Raw genomic sequence first — 13,114 nt, forward strand, 5'->3', positions numbered from 1 at the left:
ACGAACGCGCTCTACAATCGGACTAAGGGGCTTCCGTGCTGGCGTTGTCGCGCTTGGTGCTGGTCCGGAACGGTACTGATCGCGGTGGTTCTTCTTGCTGGACGGAACAGTGCAGGTTCCCGAATGGCAAGTTATGACCCATTTGCTTTGAAAGCAAGCGGTTGTGAGCAGAAAAAACCACCCGCCTGGTTTGAACTAGGCAAAAGTCTGCTAACGCTCACGTTTGCCGCGGGCGCCGATCAAGAACCCTATAGCCCGGACTCATTTTGGATAAACGCCGGATCCGAAACCTCCAGCACACGGGTCAAGCGAAGCAGGCCCGTTGAAGCCGTTTCCACGACTAGCGCTGGCACCTCTGATGACGTTCGGGCGGCTGGACGGAGCGAAACGGATAGGCAGGTCCCTGTTCAAGAGCCCCGAAACGAGCCGAAAGGTCCCGGCTGCTTCTTCCCGCCGCCAATAGACGACCGAGTTTTGTGTGTTTGCGCTTTTATTGCTCGGAACTTCACAGGTCCTGATATTGAAATCGAGGCCAAGCTGGGAACAGTTATTGATCTGTCCACCAGAGAACGGGCTGTCCTACCTGGCTGCGCCACTGCGGCCTGCCTCCAAGCCGAGGTGAACAACGTGCTGCGCTTTGAGTCGAAGGTTTCTTTCGATGCATTCAAGCGACTAAACGAAGTCTTAAACAGGACAGTGGCATCAGCAGTCCGCCATCGCGGACCATTGGTGCGACATTCGCGTTCACGTCAGACGGATCTGCGCTTCTCGTCAGGCTACAGGGAGACGCGTCCGTGGAGCCGCAGCGAAGGCGAAGCAGAATCCGGAACGAATGCGACCCAAGGCAACGATAAGACGCCTGCCTCGTTCATGTTCAAGACTCGGTTAGAAACGCTGCATATTCTCTTCCCAAGTCATCCATATGATGTACGCGTGAACGCTGCCCGCGAACAGCAACTGACTCCTGCCGAAGCGGTGCGACTCGGAGACGCTCGAGGTGTACTCGAAAGTGAACGACTCAAGGATCGTTTATCCTATCGCTGTGGTGAGCTTTCCATCGATATCACCGTGGTGCACCTTCCCAGAGAGTCGCTCATGACGTACGAGGTTGAGGTCGAGCTCATCTTCGACAACCGAGCCGACCAGTGCGCAGAACTTGTACAAGTTTGCACGGACTACCGTCAGCGTCTTGAATCCGCAGCCCCATTGGCGCCCCCAATGGGTCCTTCACCGCCAGCGTTACTCGTCACCATTGCAGAGACTCTATTCAACACGCTAGTGGCTCTGAATAACGTGCTGGCAAGCATTACCAACTAGTCTCCGTGGACGCTCCTGTAACCAAACCCGAACCCTGTGTCAGACGCGTCGGCACAGCGTCCTCTGGGCCGTCGCTCAGACGACAAGACGGTATGTAACGTAGCGCCCTGCAGTCTCAGAGTTGCGGGTAATCTTAAGCACTTGCCCTCGTGTCACACCAAAGTAACGCGCGACGGGATCGCTCTGTAGGATGCGCGGCAGCTGCGTGTCCTTGAGCTGGTACCGTTTAAGGAGGGTCTTCTTCTGCTCCGCCGTCAGAACTTCGTGCTTAGGAACCAGCTGGTGTCGAGTGATATTCACTAAAAGCTCAGCTTCTTGGAAAAGCTCCAGATGAAAGCGCGGTTGGAGCTCTGCCACCGCCTGTTTCGCAATAGGAGTCAAGCCCGTCTGCACGACGATGATCGCACGAAGTACGTTCTCTGTCTCCAAGCGAAGGCAGTACTCTCGGATGGGCTTCACACCCACCTTCTCCTCTTTGGGGAAAAAGACGTATATTTGGTTAGAGCGATCGTTGCGATGCTGCCGCAACATGGTAAGAGACTCTCGCGCACGCCCCGCTGCGTCGAACTTGTGTGCGAACTCTTCCAACGGCAGTTCCAAGTCAGTTTTCGTCGGTAAAACGAGGTAACCACGGTCTCGTAGCATTTCTAGAATCGTCCGACGAATCCTATGTAAACGACGCGTCTCGTCGGCCTGGATGTCGGTGGCCATTGCGACGAACGCACCGCTGCCAAAACAAGTGCAACGATTACGGCGACAACAGTGTTCACGGTGGTCTCGCGTAGGCCTTTGCGTCGGCTTTAGCTCGGAGCGATATGTTCGGCAGCGAAAACCACAACACCGTCAACGTTAGCGTCTGTGTAGCGAACGCTTCGCAGTAGCGCTCCCTCGGAACGCGAACACAGTACAATGCTCATCCAGGCTGATATGCGGTCGCGAACGCCCCCGCGATAGCGCTGCCCAGGAGCAAGGAGCCTTTGACGGAACGCCTGCTTGACAAACTGCAGAGCTTCGACTGGTGTCACTTACTAAACGCAACCAGTACAAGCCTGATGAAGGTATGCACGCACCCTGCAGTGGCTGCAGCTTAAGAGAGTCTTGCTCGTGTTTGCGGACGCTCCGGGCAAAGTAGGCCAGGAAGCAGTGCAGCTATCTGGTGACTACGCTGCAGGCCGATGGAAACGACCTTTTGGAACACGTAGGTGTTGAAGTCCCTGTCTGGCGCTGTTTCATAACCTGAAAGAGGCAGCCAAGCAGCTCAGGGCCATGTTTGACGTTTTTCGTGGTTTGGACGCTATTTTGGACAAGTTCTTGAGGGCAGTGCGCGGAGCTGCGACACGCTGGTGTTTCCCAAAGTCGCTCGCATACGGGGACAGACAATTTGATGCGTCGGTACACTCGTCATGAAGATGCTCGTCGCCTGGACGGGAGTATTTCGGGAAGGATGCGGATAAATCGAGGCCACGTGCCCCGTTTCGCTTCGGGAGTACCCGCGAGCCACTGGGCAGCAGCAAAGTACCCGACGCTTACGTAGCGTCGATCGCACGTCCCGCGAGTCGCACTGCTGCAGTAGTGCCGATGCGGCAACCAGCAACCTGCAACACTGTGTACTACGGATAGCCGCTCGCTGACGGTGCCTCAGCGATGGACCTGGAAACAGCGGAACGCCGGTCGTGTGCTGTGGTCTGCCTACTTCACTCGAATGCATTGGGGAGCTGTCGGAGAGCAGGGAAATCGCGGTGTCCGCGAGCAGTGTGCCGCGTTCCATGTAACGATTTCACTCGTATGTACACTCGTGAGCGCGTCGACGTTGGGCAATATGCTTCGAATCTGGGCCACGGAAAACAAGAAGCTGGAAAGGTTTCGAAGCAGATCACTTCGCAACCACGAACTGTCTCTTGTCTGAAACTTGGATGCTTTACGTATTTACGGATCCGCCGAAGCGTTTCCGCAGCTCTTCTGAGTTGCACAGATACGAAAACCGTTCCATCAAATCCGCCTAGACAAAGCGCACACTATCTAGTCGCCATATAAAAGTGATACCGAATCCGAAGGATGCTTGTGCAATCACCGTCTCTCATTCGTCCGGACCAGCTCAATGCCGAGATTTGTATTCCTGGTTGAGATCGTCGACTCCAAACTCAAAAGCAACCTCTGCCTCGGCTTCCGCCAAATCCGCTGGTGTCATCATCTCGTCTATCATGACGTCAGCCTTTTTCTCCCAACGCAGCGCCCAGCAACGTATTAGCTGCACAAGGAGCCAAGCCAGCAGAACAGATGCTGTCAACGTAGCGATCACAAACAGTACGATCCCGTAGAGAGGCCACCCGTTGGATTCTCCGAGATCGCATCCATCGTTCGTGCACAACAGCATCTGAAGCGTCCGGTTCCCGAGCGAATGTATCGCAATACCGGGAGCCAGTGTTGGATAAAGGAGCGCGTCCGCAGGATCCGCTGTTTCCACGAAGAATGCACTGTCGTTCGCCGCGCAAACAGGCGAACAGGTACGCTTCAGAGAGTAATGATCCGAAACGGATGGCCTCAGAAAATAAATAGACTGTTCCGGCGTGTATTTGCTGGGGGCATAGAGACTCGGTAACTCGCTCAAAACTGATGTCGATGCAAAGTATAGCTCATCGGAGGTGACGAAACGCGGGACCAAGTCCTGGTGGTGCACAAACGCACCCAATGATACCAGCGGCAGGAAGCCGTCATGGCCACGCTCAGGAGATCCGTACAAGAAAATATCAAAGAAGGTCGATGCTTCGTCGTTATTGTCGTCGACGAGAAAAGCAGGCTGGTTGACGGCGTTCGCACGAATGAGACCTGTGAAGCCCAGCACTATCGCCGCCGCTCGTAGAACAACCGTCGGAAGATCGTATTCATCTGGCGGTGGTTTGCCGTCTGTTCCCAGATAGAACCGATTCGCAGAGCGCAGGTACACCCAGCACTGAAGCGAGTCCGAGTTCACTGGCTTGAACAGGTACTCCTGCACCGCTTGGGTTGAGGCAAGCTGGTAAGAGCCGCTCGCATAGAACGGTCGAACACCTGCTTGCGTCGATACGAACGACTGGGTCACATAAAATAGCTCGGTCTCGCGCGTTGCTTGATCCTTCAGAAATTGAGTTGACTCGTTGATGAAGGAGAAGTTACATGTTACCGTCTGTGCTCGCAGACCTGGATATTGCTGTGGCCAAATTTGCAGCGAATAGTTTATCGCGTCGTACCGTTGCTTTAGCACCGTCTGATTGGTGACGCCATCTTCGGAGTACACTGAAAACTCCCAGAAAGGTCGACTAAGTCCAAGTGCAGTCCACCGCTGGAAGACCAGCAGCGAAACGAGGCCGAGCCGCAGTAGCCAGCGCCAGGAAGCTGCTGAGCCTGTGGTTGCTGCCATGATGGAGCCAGCAGACTGCGGCCTCGTACAAGCTTGTTCTGACGAGTGATCTTCGTCGACAGCGAGTGTGGGTTGTTCTTGTACACGAGGACGTAGCAAAGGAGTGCCTGAAATAGCCGGCAAACACCTACACACACACACACGAACGCAGGTAGCACGGTCCAACACAACAGCTCGCCGACGAGATTTTCGCGATGCCAGTACACCCACGTCAGAAAAGAGTGCATCGTGTACACATTGCGTACTCGGGCGCGCCTACTAACGTCTGAGCCTCTTTTTGAACTGATGCAACTGCCTGCCACTGTGCGCTTTTTCTGGGACTGCTTCCTTTTCCGCTCTCTCATCTCAGGCTTTAAAATGACGCCGGTCAATCCTGCCTACCCAGTTCCGTTGTCAACGGGCGACGGACGTTGATGGCAGCGTTAGCGTCCCGATGTCGACACGTCTGGCCGTTGCAGACGCTGTTCGTTCATGGGCAGAAGTTGCGATCCACGCTTCAGGTGTTCTCTCTGTCTAGTTTGGACGCGGGCGCTGGACGCCGTTCCGCGCGTTGACCCTTGACAGTGGTCAGGTGTTCCGAGACACCCACTACACCTCGCAGCGTTAACCTGTGGCGGGTGGACGCTTGCTTCACCGCTCGGTGCCTGGCCTTGACGGGTACAGAAGGCGCCAGTGGGTGCTCTCGTACGTTTCCACACCTGGCGCTATGCCTCGCGATCACCTGCTTCGCCTGGGCGACTCCCTAGGCGGGAGCGCTGTCTGCTGCACACGCAGGCGCACTGTGTCGCACTCCATGGAGGATTTGTGGAACGCGATATTGTCCACGATGAGAAGAGCACCGGGAGCTCCATCCAGGGCGCCGAGCGAGCTGAGCGATGTCCATCGGTGAACGCTGACGCCGTGTAAAGCGCTGGTACGCGCTCCACCGGAGACGGTCGCTGCGATGACCTCTGGCCGAGGTCAGGACATTTTTCCGTGCAACCGGAAAAGACTGGAGCTTTCGGGAATACATGCCCTGAAGGGTCTCGTGCTCGCGTCGAATGCCATGTCTTTGGCGGTTCCAAATAGAGGCTGATTTGGCTTTCGAACGGAATCGATTGTATGATGACCAGAGGTCAGTGATTTTCTGACCCGAGCCCGTGAGCGAGCCGTCAAGCGACGTCATCGTGTTAGCCTTGTCTGTGTAGACGATGTTGCCCGTTGCTGAGCGCCGACTCTGCTACGAAACAGAGTGCTCGAGAACGCGAAGAATGCGCGATTGAGGCATCCGCTAGACGCTGGGAAGGGAGAAGCGTGGATGCTCATCCGAATGACAGGGAAATTGAAGTGTAATACTCTGCGAAGCCTTATTCGATAGCAACGCGAATCATGTTGATTCCGGTGACGGACCCGCTTCCGTCTGGGAAGCGTTGTGGTGTTCATTCCGAAAGGACAACCGCAAATCGTAAAACTGTTTACGAATCCATACATCCTTATTGCTGGACTCTGATTATCCAGGCTGCACATCAGAAAAACAGCCTCGGAAGACCCCAATGGCAGAAACTGGGCGAGCAACTCCCTTTTCCTTTCTAGTCTGACACAGGTGTAGCAGCATGGACAAATTCTCCGATCCAGGAAAGCGCGTTTTCGCCAAGGCACAACCCGCTTTGACACGGCAGGTCTTTCAGGAGCGGGAACGTTCGAATGGTAACCGTCTCTCCTCTCTCGCGCTCTGTGGAGAGTGGGGTCTGGATGTGTTCCGCTCAACCGAAAAGGCTCCACTACAATCTCTGTTCGCATTTGCGCCTCGACAGAATTTACCGGGATTTCATCTCCCAAATTCTTTATCATGGCTTAAGATCGATGTATCTGACATGTATCGCTTGGATGCGCGACTACCGCCAGTGCCCAATGGAAGAGAATTGCGTTGTTCCACACCAGCAGCGGTTCACGCGTCGCTCCCCGCGGGAAACGAGTGGCGAGCGCAATGACCAGAGCCTGAGGAGACAGGAGGCTGGAGCTCGCCGCACAGGCAGGTATCGGATATTTCGCTGCGTCGAACGATCCTCGATGAATCGTTTTCCGTGTGCAAAGCGCAAGGGTTTCTCGGGCGAGTCGGCGCACTGGTGCCGTCCTCAACTCGGCCAGAAAGCGCGCCACTGCCCTGGCATGCACAGCGGAACCAGCAAGCTCCACATTCGACAAGGTCCATTCGGCAAGTCCCTGCAGATTATTTCAGATGGACCAATACAGTCCGTAACCAGGAAGTTAACCATCATTCCATTACATATTCTTCGACGTTATATCAGATCACGACTTGTCTTTCCCTCCATCATAGATACTTCATGAATCTATCGCCCGTTCGGGTGCCCAGCCTGTGCCAGTCACTTGCTGTGTCGCTGGATGCGCCGTCGCCGGGTGCGACGCATGCAGACAGGACACCAACGCGACGCTTTCCTAGCAGTTGGTTCGGAGAGGTCCGACTCTGTGCCGCCGTGCGAAGCATTCGCTTCGGGTCTGCAACCCCAAACTTGAACACGACTCTGGGTCCAGCGGGTGTTTCAGAGGACGCTGTCGGTTTATGCCTCGCGCTTCCCTGGTTGCCGATGGGCATCGCGCAGCCGGGCGAATGCCGCTTCGATGCACTTCCGGGTACACCGCCCCGTACATGCAGTAATCGAAATCGCGCGCGCACAGATGCATGCGTTTCCCGCCAGAAAGACGCTGCCGTAGGCGGCAATCGCACGGCAGCACGCGCGATCCCCATCCGCTTGTATCCCGAGCGCTTTGAGCGTTCTCTTGGACTGTGTTCCTCACTGCGAACGTGTCTCCGGAATGGCCACTGAACTAGCATACCGACTGCCATTTGATAGTCTGAACTTGGGTAGTAACCCTCAGCAAAGCTTGCGGGCGCTCGGTGGCTCACAACCTTCAGACTCTCGCGGTGGGGCGGGCCGGAGTCGTAGCAGTCCTGCGAACACGTACTCGACGGACGTGGAAGTCCTCGTCCACTTCTTTCAGACTTTTGTGGATGATCGTGAGGCAAACCCGAGCTTGGGCAGCGACAGTCTGGACAGGGATGCCGACGGGACTCGCCACACGGCCGCTGGCTCCGAAGCGGCTGAGGAGCCCGCTGCGCTAGGCGAGCGGCAGAACTTGCGAGGCGTCGCGCCAAAGTACCTGCGCCATCTGCAAAAAATTGTCGACCGCGACTCCAAAATACTTGCTGTTGAGCTGGATGACTTGTTCACGGCTCATGAGGAAACGCTCGCTATGCGCATCCAGCTGAACACCAAGCGGTACATTGAAATCTTGTCTCAGGCTGCGGACGCCATTATCGCCACGTTGCGACCGAGTAGGCTGCTGGCTTTGGACACTCTAGACCTATTGATGCAGCAGCGGGAGCAAAACGAACAGGAGAACCGTCTCGAAGACCAGGAGCTTTTCGGTAATGCCGGTGCTGGTGCTGGTGCAGCAGACGAAGATCCCTACAAGCGCATTCCCCCGCTTTTGGCGCGGCGCTATCAGGTGCAGCTGGTCCCTGCATCAGAGGACAAACCGTTCCGGATCCGTGATGTGCGAGCTGAGCATGTTGGCCGGCTTGTGCAAGTCAGTGGCATCGTAACGCGCGTGCTCGATGTGCGCCCACTCGTTCAGGTTGCCATTTATGTCTGCGATGCCTGCGGTACGGAGTATTACCAACCGATACCGGGACGACAATATATGCCCCTTTTCTTTTGCTCAAAGCAAGAATGCATGCGTTCCGCCACCGGAGGCGGGCGTCTCATTCCCCAGTATCGTGCTTTCAAATATAGCAAGTTCCAAGAGATTCGCATTCAAGAGCCCGCGCACGATGTTCCCGTTGGTAGCATTCCACGAACGTTAACTGTTCTGTTGCAAGGCGAACTCTCGAATGCTTGCGCAGCTGGCGACCACATTACGGTGGCCGGTATTTTTTTGCCAACGCTCGTGTCTGGCTTTCGCGCGTTCAAGCAGGGACTCCTGTCGGACACCTACCTCGAAGCCACTTTCATTCGGCAACAAAAACGGGACTACAAGGATTATCAGCGGGAAATAGCCCGCAATCAGCTCATTCAGGCTCGGATTGCTGAACTCGCCAGTACCGCTGGAGTTTATGATCGGCTCGCGCGCTCCATTGCTCCAGAAATCTACGGGCACGAGGATGTCAAAAAAGCGCTCCTTCTGCAACTGGTAGGCGCACCGACCCGTGAACTTGCTGATGGGATGCGCCTGCGCGGTGATATACACGTATGCCTCATGGGCGATCCCGGTGTCGCCAAGTCGCAGCTGCTTCGCTACATCTGCAATGTAGCACCGCGAGGCGTCTACACTACGGGCAAGGGCTCGAGTGGTGTGGGCCTCACCGCAGCCGTTCTCCGTGACTCCAATACCGGTGATGTGACGTTAGAAGGCGGCGCCCTCGTCATGGCTGACTGCGGCATCGCATGCATCGATGAATTCGACAAAATGGATGAGATTGATCGCACCTATATCCATGAGGTCATGGAGCAACAGACAGTCTCGATCGCCAAAGCTGGTATTACGACTTCGCTGAATGCACGGGCGGCCGTTCTCGCAGCAGCGAATCCAGTTCAGGGCCGTTATAATCGACGACGCTCAGCCGCCGAAAATATCAACATGCCAGCAGCACTGCTGTCGCGCTTTGATCTGTTGTTCCTCATGCTCGATGCACCCGATCAGGACAAGGACCTGGCTCTTGCCCGACATGTGACGTACGTGCACCGGACGGGCGAGGCCCCAGAACTCGGATTCGAACCAGCGTCACCCGACTTGCTGCGAGCCTACGTTGCGCAGGCTCGACAGTGTGTGCCCGTAGTACCGTCCGAGTTGACGGCCTATGTCGTAGAACACTACGTAGCGCTACGCGCTGATGATAAGCAGCGCCGCTGGTTGCCTCGCGGCCACACGACTGCTCGCACGTTGCTGAGCATCCTACGACTTGCACAGGCACTCGCTCGGCTGCGCTTTTCCAACCTTGTTTCGCGCGAAGATATTGATGAAGCTGTGCGACTGCTCAACTGCTCCAAGGCCTCTCTGGACGATCCGAGCGAGGCAGGTGGCCATCGGAACTTGCACGAGCTGGACGCGACAACGCGGATCTATCTACTCATCCGCGACCATGCTGCTGACCGGGGCGAGCGCTCGGTGCCCATTGCGGACATCCTCGAGCAGGCCCTGCAGCAAGGTTTCACTAGCCAACAGTTCTACACCGCGCTGAGTGAATACGAAGACATCAATATCTGGTCGGTGGACTCGAACCGTACCCGCATTACATTCACGGTGTGAACGTTCGCCTGCCTAGTCAAGACCAATGCCAGAATAATATGGAACGCGTCCCCCATCTCGGGCGTTCACATGAACGACTGGATCTGTTTCTAATGTCGTCAGCACCAGGCTTTGCGGCCATTTCCGCTCTCTCATCTCAGGCTTTAAAATGACGCCGGTCAATCCTGCCTACCCAGTTCCGTTGTCAACGGGCGACGGACGTTGATGGCAGCGTTAGCGTCCCGATGTCGACACGTCTGGCCGTTGCAGACGCTGTTCGTTCATGGGCAGAAGTTGCGATCCACGCTTCAGGTGTTCTCTCTGTCTAGTTTGGACGCGGGCGCTGGACGCCGTTCCGCGCGTTGACCCTTGACAGTGGTCAGGTGTTCCGAGACACCCACTACACCTCGCAGCGTTAACCTGTGGCGGGTGGACGCTTGCTTCACCGCTCGGTGCCTGGCCTTGACGGGTACAGAAGGCGCCAGTGGGTGCTCTCGTACGTTTCCGCACCTGGCGCTATGCCTCGCGATCACCTGCTTCGCCTGGGCGACTCCCTAGGCGGGAGCGCTGTCTGCTGCACACGCAGGCGCACTGTGGCGCACTCCATGGAGGATTTGTGGAACGCGATATTGTCCACGATGAGAAGAGCACCGGGAGCTCCATCCAGGGCGCCGAGCGAGCTGAGCGATGTCCATCGGTGAACGCTGACGCCGTGTAAAGCGCTGGTACGCGCTCCACCGGAGACGGTCGCTGCGATGACCTCTGGCCGAGGTCAGGACATTTTTCCGTGCAACCGGAAAAGACTGGAGCTTTCGGGAATACATGCCCTGAAGGGTCTCGTGCTCGCGTCGAATGCCATGTCTTTGGCGGTTCCAAATAGAGGCTGATTTGGCTTTCGAACGGAATCGATTGTATGATGACCAGAGGTCAGTGATTTTCTGACCCGAGCCCGTGAGCGAGCCGTCAAGCGACGTCATCGTGTTAGCCTTGTCTGTGTAGACGATGTTGCCCGTTGCTGAGCGCCGACTCTGCTACGAAACAGAGTGCTCGAGAACGCGAAGAATGCGCGATTGAGGCATCCGCTAGACGCTGGGAAGGGAGAAGCGTGGATGCTCATCCGAATGACAGGGAAATTGAAGTGTAATACTCTGCGAAGCCTTATTCGATAGCAACGCGAATCATGTTGATTCCGGTGACGGACCCGCTTCCGTCTGGGAAGCGTTGTGGTGTTCATTCCGTAAGGACAACCGCAAATCGTAAAACTGTTTACGAATCCATACATCCTTATTGCTGGACTCTGATTATCCAGGCTGCACATCAGAAAAACAGCCTCGGAAGACCCCAATGGCAGAAACTGGGCGAGCAACTCCCTTTTCCTTTCTAGTCTGACGTAGCTTTCACAAAATCGCATCTCGTTTGACTTTGACGATCCGGATCCGGCTTGGGGCTCCTCGCAGCACCCGTCTGTTCTCCGCTCGAGCGTATGAAAGCACCACAGTACACCTTATGCGCATGTGTCGATCAAGAGGAGCTCCAGAAGCGCATGAGTCTCGAACCGGAGCGACACGTCGAAGTGTGGGTGATCCAGGCGATCCCGCGTCACGCGGAACAACTGCTGCGGTACCTGTCGAGTTCGGTGCCGCTTGGTCGAGAGCTCGCCCATTTGAAGCGTGGACACCGGGATAGCACCGGTGCCGTCAACGTACTGCTTGCACTCGTCTCCGCGGACGATCCGGAAGTTCCCAACCGAAACGCGCACGCCGTACTAGAGCGACTCGGTGTGGCACGCGAGTGGGTACATACCGCCACGCTTCGCCGGTGTGTTGTGCCCGCAGTGGCGCCTCGAACTGGACTACAGAGTCAGCACTGGTCGCGAACGCTCTGGCCTGTTATATACAGGCCAGAGGCTCCGGAACCACCGATACTCGCTGAGACCGAGGTCGGCACGGCGCTGGAGCTCCTCGAACGTCTCGAGCACGAGACGCAGGGCACCGACGTTAACGCCGCTCTTGTTGTGCGTTGGCCGCTACCCAGCGCACCTGCACAGGTGATCTGCAGTGTCCAGGGTCCGCATGCGCCACTCAGGTGCATCGACGAAGCGTCCCGCATTTTCCGCGACCGAGACAACGGCGAGGAGCATCCGCATTATATGCTCACTGGTTTGGACCTCTTCACAGTTCGGGAGCCGTGTGTTTGCTGTGCAATGGCGGCGACGCATTCTCGCATTCGTCGCCTGTTCTTTATTCACCCGGACGCGAGCTTCGGTGGGATCCTTCGGGTCGGCGTGCATCGACTCAAGGCCCTTAATCATCGGTACGAGGCGTATCAGCGCCAGCTCGCCTCTTAGCGAACAAGTGGCGTGCGTGTGTGTTTCGCGCGCTTCCCCCGTACAGGAGCGGACGCTGAACGCATGTATCCGATTCAGCAATACGGGGGCTAAGAGAGATTCATGGGAGTATGGAGCACGTCAACGGAAGCTTTCGTCGGGTCCGCATTGGCGACATCAGCACAGTTTCGGAGTCGTGGTTCAGGCATCAGCCCTGCGCCTGCGAACTGGGACCTAGGTACCCGCACGATAATGCCGTAGCGCTGGGGGTGCATCGACTGGCACGAAACCGCGTGATCCGGATGCGGTGTGGTCGGGCGCTACGTTCGCAAACGCATGCTCGTCGGTGACATCCTGTGGGCGGCATGACGCTATGCTGGGGCAGTCTCGCTTTTTTTTGTCTCGGATTTCGGAAGCATCCGACGAGACCGTCAGTGTATTCAGATTCGGCGTGTCAAATTGAAAGCGCTGGGGATGTGACGTACAAGGCGCTAGAGGTTTTGGAGCGCCACTATGTAACCGGACTCGACATACGAACTGACTGAGCGACACACCTGTAGAGCACGACGCTATAGGGCCCTCGCTGCCCGGAGGGCACGAAAATACAGAGAGGATGCTGCTCGGTGGAGCGCGTGGATAGCGCACGCAGAGGTCTTGACGGGCGCGCGCTGCTCGAGGGCCATCACGCCGGACACGTGTCCATCCCAAGATGCTTGCGTGCACGCACACGCGATGCATCGCAATTTTCGCGATCATTCACAGGCGAGGAATGCTCCTGACAGGCCGCT

General features: G+C 56.5%; 5 protein-coding genes and 1 non-coding gene across 6 annotated transcripts, besides 2 other annotated features; 3 read left to right on the forward strand and 3 right to left on the reverse strand.

Moving 5' to 3' along the window:
- Positions 1-123: 123 nt before the first annotated feature.
- CYME_CMR231C (hypothetical protein, conserved) lies at positions 124-1,317 on the forward strand (the record flags this gene model as incomplete). The annotated part of the gene is made up of 1 exon (XM_005538441.1): positions 124-1,317. One exon carries the CDS (start codon positions 124-126, stop codon positions 1,315-1,317), a length of 1,194 nt encoding a protein of 397 aa, XP_005538498.1.
- Positions 1,318-1,392: 75 nt separating this feature from the next.
- On the reverse strand, positions 1,393-2,028 carry CYME_CMR232C (RNA polymerase I, II, III common subunit; the record flags this gene model as incomplete). The annotated part of the gene is made up of 1 exon (XM_005538442.1): positions 1,393-2,028. One exon carries the CDS (start codon positions 2,026-2,028, stop codon positions 1,393-1,395), a length of 636 nt encoding a protein of 211 aa, XP_005538499.1.
- Positions 2,029-3,412: 1,384 nt separating this feature from the next.
- Positions 3,413-4,714, reverse strand: CYME_CMR233C (hypothetical protein; the record flags this gene model as incomplete). Its single annotated transcript, XM_005538443.1, has 1 exon — positions 3,413-4,714. The coding sequence occupies one exon, from the start codon at positions 4,712-4,714 to the stop codon at positions 3,413-3,415; it is 1,302 nt and encodes a 433-aa protein (XP_005538500.1).
- A 267-nt stretch (positions 4,715-4,981) lies between these two features.
- Positions 4,982-6,175: a sequence feature (possible transcribed region).
- Positions 5,932-7,295: a sequence feature (possible transcribed region).
- Positions 7,296-7,528: 233 nt separating this feature from the next.
- On the forward strand, positions 7,529-10,021 carry CYME_CMR234C (DNA replication licensing factor MCM7; the record flags this gene model as incomplete). Its single annotated transcript, XM_005538444.1, has 1 exon — positions 7,529-10,021. One exon carries the CDS (start codon positions 7,529-7,531, stop codon positions 10,019-10,021), a length of 2,493 nt encoding a protein of 830 aa, XP_005538501.1.
- On the reverse strand, positions 8,817-11,893 carry CYME_CMR235T. The gene has a single exon (XR_002461619.1). It is a non-coding gene; the product is annotated as a hypothetical transcript (transcript).
- CYME_CMR236C (probable tRNA-specific adenosine-34 deaminase subunit TAD3) lies at positions 11,544-12,347 on the forward strand (the record flags this gene model as incomplete). Its single annotated transcript, XM_005538445.1, has 1 exon — positions 11,544-12,347. The coding sequence occupies one exon, from the start codon at positions 11,544-11,546 to the stop codon at positions 12,345-12,347; it is 804 nt and encodes a 267-aa protein (XP_005538502.1).
- Between the last annotated feature and the right edge of the window lie 767 nt (positions 12,348-13,114).

The sequence above is a fragment of the Cyanidioschyzon merolae genome, chromosome 18, assembly GCF_000091205.1.
Source record: "Cyanidioschyzon merolae strain 10D DNA, chromosome 18, complete genome".
In the NCBI taxonomy this organism is placed as follows: Eukaryota; Rhodophyta; class Bangiophyceae; order Cyanidiales; family Cyanidiaceae; genus Cyanidioschyzon; species Cyanidioschyzon merolae.